At 43.9% G+C, this 19189-nt stretch overlaps 1 protein-coding gene across 1 annotated transcript in view; it reads right to left on the bottom strand.

The window, feature by feature from the left end:
- PXDN (peroxidasin) overlaps positions 1-18935 on the bottom strand; it is a 185246-nt gene extending 166311 nt beyond the window's left edge. The window contains exon 1 of the mRNA XM_040348667.1: positions 18611-18935. Within this exon, the coding sequence (XP_040204601.1) occupies positions 18611-18795 (185 nt within the window). The 5' untranslated portion in view covers positions 18796-18935. The remainder of the gene's footprint in view (positions 1-18610) is intronic.
- Between the last annotated feature and the right edge of the window lie 254 nt (positions 18936-19189).

Raw genomic sequence — 19189 nt, 5'->3', positions numbered from 1 at the left:
ATAGTAACAAGTAGAGGCTGAAGTTCTATAAAATTTATTTCACATTTTGCATTTAAAATCCTTAGCTCAGATTCACACACACACACCTACACAATGTACATGATCTACTTTTGAAGCAGAATGGGGTGTTTTTGACCCCATTGACTTCGGCTCTGGAATGCTCTACCCACTACCATCCGCTTGGAGGAAAACCATTGGGCTTTTAGGAAAAAACTAAAGACCCACCTCTTCTGAAAGACCGTACCGGACTCTGGATGCCAAGCGCCTTGAGGCGATTAAGTTCGCATTTGTTGCGCTATACAAATTACTCACTCAACTGGACTGTGCGAGAAAACAAAAATAAATATGAATATGTTTTTCAGATACTCCCGTAATAAAAAGCAAATGTGGACATACAATATGGAATCCTGCCCCAAAGAAACTCTTGGACGGTGCTATACACCTAAAAATGCACACACAAAAAAAACCACCAGTGTGACACAAAAATAAGGTTTTGATTGACCACAAAAACAGTCTGATCGAACATGGTGGAAAAATCTGTCCTTTTTCTTCCAAGATTTCCATAGGTTTTCTCCGTTTCAATTCCATTTCGACCCTTCTTTTAATAAACTATACTAGAGCCATTACTCTACTTGTATAGATAGAAAGCCCCGATTCAGCCTCACAATACACCAAACTAATCATGGTATTACTTCAAATAGCATTTACAATGCCTGGTGGATCAAAGTTGGTTTAAACTGATTGAAATGGTCATATATATGGGCAGCATTTGGCTAGCTACTTACTAATAAACAGTTTAATTGCCTAAAAGTCTGTAGAGTTTTCCTAGGATCAGGTAAGACAGTAGGTACTCGAGACCCAAAAGGGAAGGCACTTGAGAGATAGGCAGCCCATAGCAGAGTTAGAAAACAGCTCTGTTAAAGTAGATCAAAAAGGAAAGAACAGCACCAATGCAATCACAAAGATAGAGAACAGACATGTAAAAGCAGGTCACGCTTCAGCCTAGTGCATCCCAGTGGAGAGCAATAGTCCAGGGCATCCAATCTTCCCGGCCGCACCAGTGGTGTCCTGAACTCCGAGATGGGAGTGGCAGTTACAGCTCTAGACATCACTGGGAGGCGTGGCGATGGCTACCCGCTTTTACATGCCCGTTATCTTCTATGAGTGCATTACCTATAATAAATATGGTATAACCTAGAGCTGCACAATTCTGGCTCAAATGAGAATCACAATTGTTTTGCTTTGAATAAAGATCGATCACGACTCTCACGACGTAACATCTTTTACAGTACACCCAAAATGTGATATATTATGTTATGTATTATATAGCAGAGACCCTAGCTTGAAGAATAAAATAATGATTGTTGCAATATTTTATGTCATATGGTATTAGCGTAGTGTTTTTTCAAACCCAATTTTTTGGTAAAAAAAAATAAAATATGTAATTTTTCCCCCCAAAAAATTGCACTTGAAAGACCGCTACGCTAATACCATGCGACATAAAATATTGCAACAACCATTATTTTATATATTTTTTTATTTGGGGGTTCCAAGTAATTTTCGAGCAAAAAAAAATACTGATTTTAACTTTGCAAGAAACAAGTGCCAGCAAAAGATTTAGACTTTAAGTGGTTAAACTTCCCTCATGTCAGATCGAAGTTCATTCCTTTGATCCAAGAACGAAAAGTTACATTATGTTTATAGTTCTCTACCAGCTCAGACAATGTTGTGAAAAACTTGGCAGACCCCCTTTTTGTTTTTCTTTTGACAGCTGAATGAGCATAGAACTCTCTACACTTGTTACGTGAATGAATCAGGAAAACTCTGATGCTAGAGATCGTGAGGGAGGGTTGAATCAAGATCACGATTTTTTTAACGATTAATTGTGCAGCTCTAGTATAACCCTTAACAATGCACTTAGATTCGCACTGCTCTGTCTATATGACAGCAGATCATAACCCACTGTCAGTTGATTCTGGGTCACAGGACAGCAAACGTGCACTCCTGTGACCCACAAGAGAAATATGGCCAAAAAAGCTTTGACCATACACTCCGAGAGGTGGGCTTGTCTGACCTGGTTCGTTAGATTACAAAGTGCATTGGTTGGCACACTCAAACTGGTGCCTATGAGACTGCACAATCAGGAAAGATAGTGGTCAAATGAATGTCCTCCAAAACCCATGTACTGTCCTCAGCAATAAGCACACATGGGAACATTCAAGTAGGGCCCTTCTATTGGTGCTCTTATTGTTAAATCGTAACCATTACTGGATATTCCCTCAAGATCCCTGTATTTGTAACGAGAGAATAGCGTGCATCCCATACTGTAAACGTCACATTCCAAAGAATACAATTACAAACAAAACCCATCTGTAATAAAAAGTAGAGTTCATTAACTGCCATTTTTTGCTAAGAAATAAAAACAATCAGCAGCAAACATAAACCCAGAGAAAAAAATCAAACAGGCACTGAGAACAAATTCAATCCAACTTAATCCAGGTGCCGTGAAGACAGAAAAACGTCATTCCAGATGTATAGTTGTAGGACAGAGCGCCACAAAGACGTCTTGTGCTGGATGAGAACACAGAACCACACGAAGGTAATATGCTCAGCTAGAAACCAGAATTGTGTCCAGTTTATGTCTTTATTCTACTACCAATAAACCGCAAGAAGCCAGGCTAAAGCAAACCACAAAGAGCTGTTGCTAAACATCATTTTGGAAAACAATGAGTGAAAATATGGAAAAAAAAAATATGGAAACAAAAATGGAAATTATTACAGAATACTCAGATTACAAATGATACATTGGAGGGGCACGGTATATACAGTAGTTTTAATGTCAGCTATTGCATATGTAGCAGCTCTACTACAAGGGATGTCATTAAGTCATTTGGGTGCCGGTGACTTGTCCTCTATGTTCCCCTAACGGGAAGTTCCTTGGAAGTCTGCGCAGGCGCAAACTTCCCGACGGAAATCTCCGAACCTCGCCCGGCATCCAGGCTCATTCTTTAACATCCCCGTGGATTGGAGGATGTTAAAAAAAGAGCCAGGAGGCCGAGCGAGCGGAGCGAGCCGTCTGAGCGAAGCGAGGACGTGAGGCCGAACTGGCCACTTACCTCGAAATCCACGTCGCCCTGAATGCCGGCCGAGGTTCGGAGATTTCCGTCAGCAAGTTTGCGCCTGCGCAGACTTCCAAGGAACTTCCCCGTTAGCTGGAACCGTCTCAGCATATCAGATTGCGCATGCGCTGGAACTTCCAAGATAGCTGGAACCAGCACAGCAGATCACCGGCAATCTCCAAGTCTCAATTTTCCATATTATACTGAGGTATGGCAGCTCACATCAAAGCCAGGGAAGCTTTATAGCATATGTGAATAGATAGAGCGCACCTTGTCCTCATGTAGCATATCAAACTTGTAATAAAAACAATCCCAATTTCCCTCCCCTATTTATCAAAATTAATCGTCTACTGAAACACTGAGCCATCCTTCCTCTCTCCCTCTTTGGAAGAATTAATGTGCTAAAGATGTCCATACTTCCCAAATTGCTGTACATGTTTTAGACACTTCCAGTACCTCTCCCGCTATCTCAATTGAAATTGCTTCAAAGATCTTTTCTCAACTTTATATGGAACAATAATTCCCACAAGATAGCAGAGCTGGTGGTCCAGAGATCTAAAGGAGGGTTGAGCTCCCCAGACTTATTGAAATATTATTACGCCACTCACCTACGGGTTGTCATTCCTTGGACATCTGGCTATGCCCCAATAAGATAGTCCGAGATTGAAATGGGAATTACGTCCCCTGTACACCCATGATTTATGTTATGGGCTCCCTCGGACAGAGATATGTCTCAGCTGAGAAGTCTGTCTGTCCCTTATGCTCTTTACACTGGGAAATATTTACTTTTCTCTACAAGCCCTCCACTGTTGAACGTGCCATTTAACCCGGATATCCCGGATAGCCTATCCTACACCTGTATGCTCCCTTGGACGCAAGCTGTAATTTTTCAATAACGCCACTTGGTGCACCCTGCTGCTCGTGTACTTTTATCTTTTACAGATTTACAGTCTAAACTCCAGGTTTCCGAAATCTTTTTTTTTTTTTTTTACTCTCATTTGCAAATTAGATATTTCTGATCCGTTAAATCCCCTGGCCTCTCATTGGACAAACCCACTTGCTTTGAACTCCTATGCACTCAAGACCCTTACGAACCCCACTTAATATCAGCTTTATACACAATTCTTCAAGAGGCCGCCACTTTGACTGAATCCAGTCATTCTTATATGAGTAAATGGGCTTGTATTCAACTAACCATCTCCCTATCAGACTGGGATAAAATTTGGGAATCTTCCTCAAAAGGTATCTCGCTGCGTGGTGCAGAAGGAGACGGACTACAAAATCATTATGTTCTGGTACAGGACTCCTGACATCTTACATGCTGGTATTCCAGAGACCTCCTGAATGTACTGGAGATGTGTTGAGGCTCCCACCATCATATTTTTGGGGAATGTCCCCTCATAAAACCTTTCTGGTCCCTTTTACAAGACCTTTTGCACGTGTCTATACCCTTAAACACTTTACACTACCTGTTGGGGCTTCCTCTCCTGGGTATTCCTCAATCAGCACGGAAACTGATGGCATTTATACTTTTAGCAGCTAAAAGGAGCAATACTTTGTTGTTGGCTGTCCACCTCTCCCCCTACTAGCTGTCCCCTTCTATCTAGCTTCTAATACAGCTGACATTTGTAGGATGGAACATCTAACTGCAACAACCATTATTTTATTCAATAGGCTAGGGTCTCTGCTAAATATAAAATATATATTTGGGCTCCTTACTAAAATAAAAAAATACCAGAGATCTGACACTGACCACTACAAGTGCAAACTACAAGTGCAAAGTGCACTTGAAATTGCACTGAAAGTGCACTTGGAAGTGCAGTCGCTGTAGATCAGAGGGGGACATGCAAGGAATATAAAAAACAGCATTTTAGCTTGCACACGATTGGATGATAAAATCAGCAGACCTTCCCCTCCTTTCAGATCTTCAGCGACTGCACTTCCAAGTGCACTTTCAGTGCAATTTCAAGTGCACTTTGAACTTGTAGTGCAAAGTGGATTTGCCTTTCTTAAATAACCCCCTGTATGTCATTGCAGCATACAGGGTCTCTGATCACTGATATGAGCCGTATAAAAAAATTCACTATAGTGACACTGATCACTTTTTTTTTTTTTTTTTCTTGTGATGCATTAAACATTTTTACCCCTAGGTGCTACATTACTGCACCGCAACTTCATGTATTGCGTGTGGTTATGATGCGTTACAGCAAAGCCCCATTCACTTGAAAGGGTTGCGCACAGCAGATAGTTTTGTCCGCCAAGTGCACAGGGGGCACAATTCTTTCCATGGCATATGTACACCTCCAGGTTGCTACCTTCCTAACGAAAATGGGAAAGAGTTGAGGGACGATAAAAATGCAGCTCAACTGCAGGATTTTACCACTCCCAACTACAAGTTTAACAAGGCCCTTACACACTTTCCACTCCTGTGCAGCCAGTCAGTGTGTCCCTAAACACCTCTACACCAGTAGACCCGATTCACACAGGGCGTATCAATGCGTACCCCCTGCAAGGGCCATATTTACCCGGAATGAGATGCACAGCTCTATTCATGTCTATTAAGACACAGTGGCTGCACAGACATGGACACAGCCCCTGCTCCCAATCTAACATTCATGCGGGTGCAAGGCCCAAACACAGACATACTGGGGGCAGCGGTTGTGTCTGTGCAGCTGCTGCATCCTAAAATCAGAATGGGCTTGCCTTCATGGGGATGCACAAAAGATCTGCGCATTCCCGTGTTGGTAAGCACAGCCCTTGCATGGGGTACATATTGATACATCCCCTGTGAATGAGACCTAATACTACAGCCAGTTTCAGCATTTCTGACAATGTCACTGTACCAGCGCAGCCACTGTTGGAACGGGGGCTGCTATGGGTGACCTTACACTAAGATATATTTCCTGAAAACTCATGGAGAGGTGACCCTTAGTCCTCATGCACACTGGGGGCATAGGCCCAAAACCATACTAACCATAACTACATATAACCTTGCCCAATAAACTACACTCAGAGGGCAAGGCCACAGCTTTATTAATTTTTTTTACATAAAACTAATTATTTTTTTCTAAATAGCTTCCTTTAGCTTCACTTACCTCATCCTTCGATTTTGCTAATGTCCTTATTTCTTCTGAGAAATCCTCACTTCCTGTTCTTCTGTCTGTAACTCCACACAGTAATACAAGGCTTTCTCCCTGGTGTGGAGTGTCCTGCTCGCCCCCTCCTTTGGACTACAGGAGAGTCAGGACGCTCTCTACGATGCAGATAGAGAAAGGAGCTGTGTGTTAGTGGGCGTCCTGACTCTCCTGTAGTCCAAGGGAGGGGGCGAGCACGACACTCCACACCAGGGAGAAAGCCTCGCATTACTGTGTGGAGTTACAGACAGAAGAACATGAAGTGAGGATTTCTCAGAAGAAATAAGGACATTTAAAAGCAAAAGGGTAAGTGAAGGAGGACTGCACTAAGGTAAAGGAAGCTATTTAGGAAAAAATAAAAATTGTACCTTTACAACCCCTTTAACTCGACCTAGTCTAAGAGGCCTGCCGTCACCATAAGTTCCAGACAGACTGGTCGGACTTCCACATCAGGAGAAGTAGGAGTGTGTGTTTTGAGGTGAAAATCTACGTATGCCTATGCTGTGTGTGAAAAATATCTTACAAAACTAATAAATGTGTGCAAAAAAATACATTTTCATTTTCTTTCCAAATTTTCTAAAAACTTGTAGCAAACAAAAAAACAAGTCTTGAAAAGACATTGAAAAGTCCTGCCTTTCGGGGCAGCCCATGTAAACTCTTTCTGGAATGGTTCCACATACTCTGAGCACTACAAATGTGTCAATGCAATATAAACATTTTAAATAAATACTTCTCAATGGGGGGTCCCATTTTTGTCCTGGTTTGTGCTTGCTTGGATTTGCTGAGATCTGGGTCCTTAGAACAGACGAAATCCCCTGATTGTTCACCAAAATTGTCAAAAGATGAAATGAAGGGAACATAAAAGGGTCCCGTCTTGTAATGATACGCTGAGATGACAAGTCAATAGAATGATAAATAGAGTGAGCAGGCTGACACACACCCCAATTGTACGCTGTGCTCTCTCAGATAAAGATCATAGATTCTGAAACGTTCAGAGATTAAAGAGACAATAAAGATTTAGAATAGGCTGGAGGTCATTCATTAGACATCAAAAGGTGTCTAACGACTTATTTGGCAAGTTCCTGTTCCTAAACCTCCAATGTGATATAGATGAAGTGGTGATCCCCCTGGAGCACTAAACACCCCTGCCGCCTATGTTGGTGCTATATGTCTGAGACATGACATACTACCTTCACAGCTATATGTCGCAAACTTGGGGTCCGCTGCTCCGAGATTGCTACTCTTTGGAACAATTACTATAGTCCACAGTTATAATCAGCATGACAGCATTATGGCAATCTTCAGGGTGGCATTATTGTGTATGTCAACTTCATGGCAGAGACAGAACCTTTTAACCAAGTGGTTTGCTTCTAAGGGCCCATTCACATCTAATACCACTTTCACACAGATAATTTTCAGGCATTTTAGCGCTAGAAATAGTACCTGAAAACTGCCGCCCATTCATTGCAATGGGTGCCTTCACACCCAGGCAGTGTGCTTGCAAGACATTAGAAAAAGACCTGCAAGCAGCATCTTTGGCTTGTTTACAGTTTGTTTTGGAAGCGCCGCAACACGGCAGTTTTTAACTATTTTTTAGGGTTAAAAATGCACCGCTAGCGGGCGGGGAAAAAAGCCGCTTAAACATTGGTAAAGCGCCACTAAAACGAGCAGCACTTTACCACGAAAATGCACGGGTGGCCCCAGTGTGAAAGGGATTCTGATGCATGACAAAGCTCAACTAGAAGAATCCCATTGTTTTCAATGGTCCGTGTTCACATTTGAGCCTTACGTCGTTTGTAGCTTGATGTTAGTTTCTTGAGAAGCTACATGACCTTTTTTCCAGGCAGAACTGTGCATTTTGGCCCTACTGGAAGATCCTAAATAAAATAAATAAAAAAAAGCATTGTTCGCTTTTATAATCGCTCTCATATTTAAAGTCTATGAAGCCAAAAATGCTAATTTATGATCTACAATGCTGCTAAAAAAACAAAAATGGGCTTTAATATTGCTTAGAAAAATGGTACAGGGTCTAATGGAGCGGTCACAGTTGCAGACAATGTGCGTTCTGAGCCAGAAAATAAATTTGCACAATTTCCCCATTAACACAGACAGTGCCCACAGTTGAATCTCCCCTGCTGTCTGCCAGGAGAAGAGAGAGATTATGGCTAGCGGTTATAGCAGTCGCTAACGATTATCGCACATGAATCCGGCAGCCAGGTTGTGTGTTCAATGCATTGGGCACAGGACATGGAATCTAGTGGAGAATACTGGAGTAGCGATGTCTACTTCAGTGCAGCTTCTAGAGGGATCTCACAGATATGGTATATGCAAAGTGGACCAATGTAACCATGCACAATTATCCAGAACTGAAATTAATTTCTAGAAGGTTTACAGGGTGTGGAAAAGTCCTTGTTTGCTCGTAGTGTGGCTGCATTCTTGCACTGTGTACATACATTATGTTGAAATGCTGTAATAGGGGGTAATGGAATAAACATTCCCTGGTAAGCGCCGCTGGCAGCCAGCATTTTCAGTGTTCAGGATGGCTCCTGGCATTGTTTAATTAACTGCAAATCGTTGCAGGCCATTTCCTTCCATTTTGTTATGGAAGAAGAATATGCCTTGGCCTCAGGATATGAAACAATAACAGTTGTGTTTAGCCTTAGTTGTAAAATGGGACAGATTTTCATGGATGAGGAACATGCTAGACGTGTTATCTTAAAAATTGTTCTGGAAAGTTGGATTGTCACTTTATTGCTTGTTCAGATACAGGGTTGAGCTGTACAGGAACACTGCTGTGCCGAGTCACCACAGGGGCCATGTTTGTCTTGTGTGAAGTACTGCTGAAAATGATAGGGCATTGGGGATTGTCCTACGAAAGGAAACTCCTGCGAAAACATCAAAATCACTTACAGACATGGCTATGAAAGTGAAAAATGTATTTAACATGTCTGCATTTTGATATGGATTGTATCATGGTGGAGTAGACAGCATTTTGGGCATTTTGGGCATTTTGGGCATGTTTTTAGGCAAAAAACTAACCTTTAGTGTTCACACTAAAGTCCTGTGTGCCCTGCTTCACTCTGTAGCAGAGCTCCCAGGGCTGGCTGGATTGCATAAATGGGGGTAAGTAGTATGTGCCCCCCACTGGCTCTTGTGGTTTCTCTTGGAGACCCCTACATCACGATTATGTTCTGCAGGAACCGCAGTGGCCAGCAAGGGGTAATCTTATTCGACGAGTGGATCAGTGCCAGGAGCTCTGCTACAGGCTGATGGACAGGTATGTATAAAGCTCTATTCTGTTTTGACAACTGTCAGGCCCCGTACACACGAGGAGACATGTCCGATGAAAACGGTCCGCGGACCGTTTTCATCGGACATGTCTCCTGGGAGCTTTTGGTCTGATGTGTGTACACACCATCAGACCAAAATCCCCACGGACAGAGAACGCGGTGACGTAGAAGACACCGACATTCTCAAACACGGAAGTGCAATGCTTCCACGCATCCGTCGAATCAATTCGACGCATGCGCGGGATTTCGGGACGCTGGTTACACGTCATAACCAGCGGACATGTCCGATTAGGTGTACTAACCATCGGACATGACTGACGGACATGTTTCCAGCGGACAAGTTTCTTAGCTTGCTAAGAAACTTTTGTCCAATGGAAACCTGTCCACTAGGCCGTACACACAGTCGGACATGTCCGCGGAAACTGGTCCGCGGACCAGTTTCAGCGGACATGATCGACTGTGTACGAGGGCCTCAGGCTCCATGCACACTGGGCTTAAAAAAAGTCTGTTCTTTTTGGAGTAAAAAACGTCCATATAGAGCATTTTTTGTACAAAGTTTAGACGAGTTTAGGAGAGTTTTACGTTTTTTCTGCCAGTGAGCTCCAATCAGAAACACGAATGAGAGGGTTTTTTTTTCCTGCCTCTAAACGTTGTTCTCAAAAATATGCCTGTAAATGTCCTAATGTGCATGGACACATAGGATAGCATGGAGTTGCTTCTACAGGCAGAACACAAAACTCCTGTAGAAGCAACGTTTTTTATTCCAGTGTGCATGGAGCCTAAATTGTGGCTCTTTCCTTACGCTCAGTCCTGGTGGTAAACACTATACATAGAGAAGGTGAATAATCATAGTAGATACAAGGACTGAATTTAAACCCTGACCGGGGTAGAACCACAGAGGTTTCCCAAGAAGATTTCAGAACTTTCAGGGTATGTGGCAGGCAGAATCGTCTAATGATGTCTATTACACTCAGCAACTACTTGATTTTGAATAGGAGCCCTTGTGAGTTTAGGTCTGACGTACTCAGACTGAAGTGTCATTAATTCATTTGTAATCTGTTCTGTCTAAGGCAGTGGTTCCCAACATCAGTCCCCAAGTACCACCAATAGGTCAACAGTGCCAACTGTGTAATACATTCCTTCTGTGCATGCTTTATTGCAGAGACTTTTTCTTTCACTGAATATGTACAACATACCGTGTTTCCCCGAAAATAAGACCTACCCCGAAAATAAGACCTAGAATTATTTTCCAGGAGAGCTGCAATATAAGCCCTACCCCGAAAATAAGCCCTAGTTTAAAATGCTTGTAAAATCCTATAATCCACTCTATTTCTGGAGTATATAATGTACAATGTGTGTGTTTCTGTAATATAATTTTGGCAAATACCTTCGGTACGGCTCCCCCTCTGCAGTGCTCGGAGTGGGGAAAAGAGCTCCGGCGCGTCACGGAAGTACAGAGTGGCGCTATAATGAAGGTATTTGGCACGTTTATATTATAGAAACACACACATTGTACATTATATAATACTGTAATAGAGTAGATCATATGATTTTACAAGCATTTTAACTTGACTCACACTGGGGATTCCTGACAGGCAGGGAAGACATCACATTATATGGTAAGACCTACCCTGAAAATAAGCCCTACTGTGTCTTTTGTTGCCAAAATTAAATATAAGACCTGGGCTTATTTTTGGGGAAACACGGTAGGTGCATGTCCTTGTCAACATTCATGTTCTTACTTTATGCCCATTTTAATACTCATAAAAACTGATGTGGATAGAAAAAGAAAAAACTGACAGGGGTCCTAAGACCCCACCACTCTTTTCAAAAGAAACATTGGTGAAGTAAGATGCAGTCTGCCAGCTCTTATAATCTTGAGGCCTGGCATATGCTGCCTATCTACACATCTGGGCCCAGGAAATATCTTCCCACGACAATCACATTCCTAGTTTCATATATCAGAATGAAATGGAAAACACCAGTTGTGCGAGATCTAGGTGTTGAACCAGGCACTTCAGATTTTCTAAACAAACCAGTTCTTGGTCCTTCAGACAGCACCCCATAGTTGCCGTCAGTGGGAGGAATGGTGCCCAATCCTTGCCGTCAGTGGGAGGAATGGTGCCCAATCCTTGCCGTCAGTGGGAGGAATGGTGCCCAATCCTTGCCGTCAGTGGGAGGAATGGTGCCCAATCCTTGCCGTCAGTGGGAGGAATGGTGCCCAATCCTTGCCGTCAGTGGGAGGAATGGTGCCCAATCCTTGCCGTCAGTGGGAGGAATGGTGCCCAATCCTTGCCGTCAGTGGGAGGAATGGTGCCAAAAGGGACGGTTGAGGGCAATGAAAAATTTGACCATCCATGGTAATGGACATTAAAGCAGGTGCCTAGTGTCTAGATTGGGTAGAGCACAATATAATCAGCAGTACCATGCCCTCATATGTGCATCCTACCACAGCAAGTCTTCCAGCACTGGAGGAGGTAGACACAAAAAACCAAAAGCAGCACCTCTGTTAGAATTGCCCCAGAAGTCTGTGATGTAATCCTGCAGACTCTTCTTCCTTGAGTCACAGATACTGGAAGATCTTGGCGTGAAGTCATGTGTTGCCGTAAGCATGGGTTGCGAAGAGAAGGAACCAGTAGGCACCTTTTGGAGTGTTCTATGTAGTGTGACTTTACTCTGCCTGCTCTGGGCAAAGTAAAGGTTTGCTTTAATCTACATTTTCTGTAATGGGGTGCATTCAGCAATAATACAGTTTGTATGTCCTGAAGACTGTCCTTAATAACTTGTGGTTCCACTTCCCCTAATACAAATCATATTCAATCTTCCAAATAGGATATCAATCTGATTGATGGTTGGGACTAACTTCAGGCATTTAGCTTTTTCCAACAAATGTTTTGTATGGGAAATAGGAAAATAAGTGCTGCAGAGGGTGTGCTGGGGATTTCCTCTCTGCATCCCTAGTGGGTGTTATTAGATTACCGGATAATGTGTGGAGTAGACCGACCTGATACACTACAACAGTGTCTGGATTACAAACTAGTAAAAACAGTTAGCTGGCATCTTTCTATGGTGGGGAAGCTGGAGTTCTGCATGGTTTTTCAAATATCATTGGCGATCCACTGATTTGTTTTTGCTTATTGTCTATAAGTGCTGTTTAAGGTGCAGCTATGCTTAAAAGGCAACTTAAAGCTATGTAAATAGGACAATAATAAAGAGTAGTTAGGTAAAAAATGGTTGAAACACATCCGCCACTGCTTCTCCAACAACTTAAAGAGATTGTAAAAAGTCTCATTTGTTTTTCTATAAAAATAATAACTTACCTGCTCTGTGTAGTGGATTTGCACAGAGCAGCCTGGATCCTTTTCTTCTCGTGTCCCTCTTCAGTGCTCCCAGCCCCTCTCTTCTGTTGAATGCCACCCACAGCAAGCAGCTTACCATGGGTAGAACCCGAGCCGATCTGCAGCTCCCCGTATCCATTCAGACATGGAGCTGCAGTTCGACCCTGTCCCTCTCTCTCCTGACTGGCTAGCTGACTTTGACTGACAGCAGTGGGAGCAAATGGCACCACTGCTGTGTCTCAACCAATCAGGAGGGAGATTCCAAAAAGACCGAGACCCTCGTGGACATCGCTGGACAGAGATGGGGCTCCTGTAAGTAATAGGGGGCCGCTACACAAAGAAGGCAGTTTATCTTCATCCATAGAATGCATTAAGATTAAAAAAAAAAAAAAAAAAAACTGCCTTTACAACCCCTTTAAGTTACATGAACTCTGAATGCGCATATCAGACAAGCTAACCCTCTGGTTAGGTAGAGAATATATATATATATATATATATATATATATATATATATAAATAAATGTAAAACTAGGTTGAATGGTGGTTTAGGTCTGCTGGGGGTTCAGCCCAAATGGGCCAGGATTCATGAGGATGATTCAACATTCTCTGAAAATAGCTGTGAAAAGTGATATATAAATTTCAATAGAATTAAATATTGAAATCAATATAAACATAAAACTCAAAAAACTAAGAAACTTAAGACAAATAATAGCGTTGCTCGCACAAATGGTTTGATAGCACAACTGATACCTTCAAGTCAGCAGACTGTAACCGCCGCCTTTAAAAAACAGGTTTACGTATGTGCGATATCCAAAGAGTGTCCAGTGCGATTTCGTTCAGCAGTTCAGGTGTGAATTTTTAAAGTGTATGACACTGGAAATCGCAACTGAACCAGACTGAAAACGGTATCACACTGTCTGGCATGCACATATGTGAACCAGCTCCATTGAAAACTTGTTTAATTCACATGTCAACTCAGACGCAGTTCAAAACACAATATAGAATCTAATAATTTAATAATAAAAAAAACAGAACCACATACATTTATTTAGTATTAGATTAACATATTAGCTCATTTAATAATGACTCACATGACACTAAAAATAGGCGTTGGTAATTGGTACTTGAGAAAACGTATGGGTGCTCAAACTCCATCTTAAAAAACTGGTATCTGTGTATCCCTAATAAATAATCTTACATTTTTCTGCCAGCTCCTGGCAGAAAGATCAGCATAAATGTGATTATTTTATCCCGTGTGCATGCAGCCTAAAATTTGAATCCAAAATCAAACATTTCTAAAACAAATACAGAAAAAAAAACAAGAAACATTTGATCTTCCCAACACAAGTTGTATGAAATAACTCCAGCACTGTAACATATTCATACAATTAGGATACCTTTACAACCCTCTGCTCAGTGACTTATTAAAGCGTCCACCCCACTGAGAAGTACAGAAAGCAACCGAAAAAAGTTAAAAATTAATGAGACCTCTGAAGACTCGGCAAGTTTCACTTACATGGAGCCCCCAGGAGACCACACTAGAGCACAAAGAATGAGAAAAGTTCTTTCTGTAGCACAATACAGACCAATAACGGGTCAGGAAAAGATCATATCCAGGGGTGATGGCATAAAACAATCCAGAGGTGCAGACTGTACAATGTTAATGCTTTACAGCCACTCACCCCACAAATTCCTGGCACAATCTCATAACCAAGATAAAAGTTATTGATGGCATCTGGAGACAAGTATCTCATACAAAGGGTCTTTATGTTTGTGAATATGAAAAGATCAATTAATTACAATAATTTAAACCCCAGAAAACACACTTCTTTTACTCAAGCTAAATAACAATTACAATGGTGCCCACGTTCATCCCACTTGTTAAGCACATTGGCCAATGTTGGTTTTGGTTGTTTTCCATGCTTGGCATCTTCAAAGCCTAATTTCATGTAGAGGAAGAAAAAGCTTTTTTTTTGCTCTCGGTGACCCTTTATGGGACATTTCTTCTCACATCGTATTTAAACAGCTATCAGACAGAGCAAGGACCAAATGATTGCTAAGGCAACCAGCGAGTTGGAAAAAAAAAGGGGAAGGACTTGATTCCCCATCCACACATTAGATGTGGATGGGGGAAATCATTCCCACTGAGCTATTGTATTCTGACAGCAGGGATGCTTCCCAATTGTCAGAATGCAATGATCATCAATGCTGGCCATAACCAGCAGGACGGATTAAGAAGAAACTTTCCAACAGGCTGGTTGTACAAAAGTATCTGCTGAACTGGCCAATCCATGTATGGCCAGCTTTATGGTTTTACTGCTATCTCTGCATCCAACTTGAAAAAATGTCCTGCCCTTGCCCAGGGTGTTACAAAAAAAAAAAAAAAAAAAAGGGGGGTGGGGTGGGTGGACAGACACCATTAAAAACCCACCTAAGAGCCCACTCCATCAGACCCGCCTGAGTTTCTAACCCTTATCCGCTGTATCCAGATACATAAAATAAAATAAAGCTTTGGCTGGAGATTTACCAAGGTAAGGTGAACACAGGGATTCATTTTAAAACCATAATCAAAGATCAACAGAAAAACAATAAAATGTACAAATGTAATAAAAATAAAAGTCAGAGAAAACCAGAGATACTTCAATATTAAAATGTAAGTTCTATGAAACAACTGTAGCCTGTAAATACTTTTGAAATACTTATTTTAACCCTGAAAAGAAGAACCTATACACCCCTGCACAATCAGAGAACAGACCCTGGACGTGGGCTCAGGCCCTGAAGAAGAGCAGGAAGCCGGGGAATAAGATCAGGCCCTGAAGAAGAGCAGGAAGCCGGGGGAAGAGATCAGGCCCTGAAGAAGAGCAGGAAGCCGGGGGAAGAGATCAGGCCCTGAAGAAGAGCAGGAAGCCGGGGGAAGAGATCAGGCCCTGAAGAAGAGCAGGAAGCCGGGGGAAGAGATCAGGCCCTGAAGAAGAGCAGGAAGCCGGGGGAAGAGATCAGGCCCTGAAAAAGAGCAGGAAGCCGGGGGAAGAGATCAGGCCCTGAAGAAGAGCAGGAAGCCGGGGGAAGAGATCAGGCCCTGAAGAAGAGCAGGAAGCCGGGGGAAGAGATCAGGCCCTGAAGAAGAGCAGGAAGCCGGGGGAAGAGATCAGGCCCTGAAGAAGAGCAGGAAGCCGGGGGAAGAGATCAGGCCCTGAAGAAGAGCAGGAAGCCGGGGGAAGAGATCAGGCCCTGAAGAAGAGCAGGAAGCCGGGGGAAGAGATCAGGCCCTGAAGAAGAGCAGGAAGCCGGGGGAAGAGATCAGGCCCTGAAGAAGTGCAGGAAGCCGGGGGAAGAGATCAGGCCCTGAAGAAGTGCAGGAAGCCGGGGGAAGAGATCAGGCCCTGAAGAAGAGCAGAAAGCCGGGGGAAGAGATCAGGCCCTGAAGAAGAGCAGAAAGCCGGGGGAAGAGATCAGGCCCTGAAGAAGAGCAGAAAGCCGGGGGAAGAGATCAGGCCCTGAAGAAGAGCAGGAAGCCGGGGGAAGAGATCAGGCCCTGAAGAAGAGCAGGAAGCCGGGGGAAGAAATCAGGCCCTGAAGAAGAGCAGGAAGCCGGGGGAAGAGATCAGGCCCTGAAGAAGAGCAGGAAGCCGGGGGAAGAGATCAGGCCCTGAAGAAGAGCAGGAAGCCGGGGGAAGAGATCAGGCCCTGAAGAAGAGCAGGAAGCCGGGGGAAGAGATCAGGCCCTGAAGAAGAGCAGGAAGCCGGGGGAAGAGATCAGGCCCTGAAGAAGAGCAGGAAGCCGGGGGAAGAGATCAGGCCCTGAAGAAGAGCAGGAAGCCGGGGGAAGAGATCAGGCTCTGAAGAAGAGCAGGAAGTAAGGAGAAGATTTCACTCCTTAAGGCTCCTTTCACACTTGGGACTGCAAAGTCACATGACAAGTTGTACCCTATGGTTTCCAATAGGTACCATTTAGATCTGTGTGACTTCAAAGTAATCCCTGAACTACTTTGGTCCAACTTTAATGCGTCTTGAGGTCCATAGACCTCAAGATTACACAGGCATTGCTTCAAGAGGCTTCAAAGTCACTGCAAAATCGCACGACTTTCAGGTCACACAAGTTTGAAAGGGGCCTAAAGAAGAGTAAGAAGCTAGGAGAAGAGATCAGACTTCTTGAAGGCTAGATTTCTGCTGAAGAGATCAGACCCTGGATTGGGGGCAATAAGTCAAAAGAGATCAGATTCTGGATGAGGTCAAGAAGCTGGGATTAGAGATCTGACCCTGGACTGGGGTCAGGAGAAGGGAACAAAAAGATATGAGACAAGATCAGACTCTGGATAAGGGCAAGAAGCTGGAATTTGAGATCAGACCCTGCACTAGAGGCAAGAGGTCCAAATAAGAGAGAGAAAACAAAAGGAAAAGGAAGAGGTTTAGCCCTGAAAGTGTAAGTAAGAGGAGAATAAAGCCTGGATGAGGACAAAATGTCAGGAGAAACGCTCAGAGAAGAGATCGGCCCCTGGAAGAGGATAATAAGTTATAAGATTAGCCCCTGGAGGACAAGAAGTTAGGAGATCAGACCCTGAATGAGGACAAGTTAGGAGACGAGATCAGCACCTGGATGAGGATACAAAGTTAGAAGATTAGCCACCAGAGGATAAGAAGTTAGGAGATCAGATGCTGAATGAGGATAAGAAGTTAGGAGAAGAGAACAGACCCTGGATGAGGATATAAAGTTGGATGAGGACATGAAGTTAGAAGATTAGCCCCCAGAGGACAAGAAGTTAGAAGAGATCAGCCCCTAGATGAGGACATGAAGTTAGAAGATTAGTCCCCAGAGGACAAGAAATTGGAGAAGAGATCAGCCCCTGTATGAGGATATGAAGTTGGAAAAGGACATGGAGTTAGGACATTAGCCCCTAGAAGACAAGAAGTTCGGAGAAGAGATCAGCCCCTGGATGAGGACACAAAGTTAGAAGATTAGCCCCCAGTGGACAAGAAGTTGGAGAAGAGATCAGCCCCTGGATGAGGGCAAGAAGTTAGGAGAAGAGATCAGCCCCTAGATGAGGACATGAAGTTAGAAGATTAGCCCCCAGAGGACAAGAAGTTGGAGAAGAGATCAGCCCCTGGATGAGGGCATGAAGTTGGATGAGGATACAAAGTTAGAAGATTAGTCCCCAGAGGACAAGAAGTTAGGAGAAGAGATCAGCCCCTGGATGGAGGGCAAGAAGTTAGGAGAAGAGATCAGCCCCTGGATGGAGGGCAAGAAGTTAGGAGAAGAGATCAGCCCCTGGATGGAGGGCAAGAAGTTAGGAGAAGAGATCAGCCCCTGGATGGAGGGCAAGAAGTTAGGAGAAGAGATCAGCCCCTGGGTGGAGGGCAAGAAGTTAGGAGAAGAGATCAGCCCCTGGATGGAGGGCAAGAAGTTAGGAGAAGAGATCAGCCCCTGGGTGGAGGGCAAGAAGTTAGGAGAAGAGATCAGCCCCTGGGTGGAGGGCAAGAAGTTAGGAGAAGAGATCAGCCCCTGGGTGGAGGGCAAGAAGTTAGGAGAAGAGATCAGCCCCTGGGTGGAGGGCAAGAAGTTAGGAGAAGAGATCAGCCCCTAGATAAGGAGATTAGCCCCTGGCTAGGCTAGCCCAGATTAACCCTTTAGTGTCTCCCATCCCCCAATCTGCTCAGTGAGTGGCATGCAGTTCAGGATTGAAGCAGGGAATGAATGAAGGAAGGAATGAATGAATGAAGGGTGCACTTACAGGATGGTGGTCTGCGGGGAGACGGAGGGAATGCTCTCCAGCATCAGATGCATGCAGCGCACCGTGCTCCGGAAACACAGGCAGCGGCTGGGACAGGAGCTGCTCTCCCGGGGAAGTCCGAGCAATAACCCCGCTGTAAGGACAAGCCACACACAGGAGGGAGCTCCGGCTCTGTACGGATCCATGCTGATAAGGGGGGACACACTAATGGGAAGCGGACATATATACAGGAGAAGGGGACACAGGATCCAGGGAGGCAACTGCCGCACAACCTCCCCTCACCCACACAGGCTCCGGTCTGCACACATTCCTCCGCTCTCTCCTCTTCGGAGCTCTCCAAAGGATGTGACGCTTTGTGCTCTATAGGCACGGCCTCAGGCGCCATCTCGTGGCCGTGCGAGGTATGAGCGCTATTCTGTAGCACTGGCACTGCAGAGAGCTGGCAGCAGTGGCAGTTGGCACTGACCATTACCATATAGGATTTCAGTCTTCACATAGCTTTGTCTGAGTGCATTTCACCATGTTCTGGCTGGGACCCATTATCCTCATAAGAGCTGCATTTCCACAGTCTAGGGGAAT

Source organism: Rana temporaria, chromosome 4, assembly GCF_905171775.1.
Source record: "Rana temporaria chromosome 4, aRanTem1.1, whole genome shotgun sequence".
Classification (NCBI taxonomy): domain Eukaryota; kingdom Metazoa; phylum Chordata; class Amphibia; order Anura; family Ranidae; genus Rana; species Rana temporaria.
This window is presented reverse-complemented; position numbering and strand designations above follow the sequence as displayed.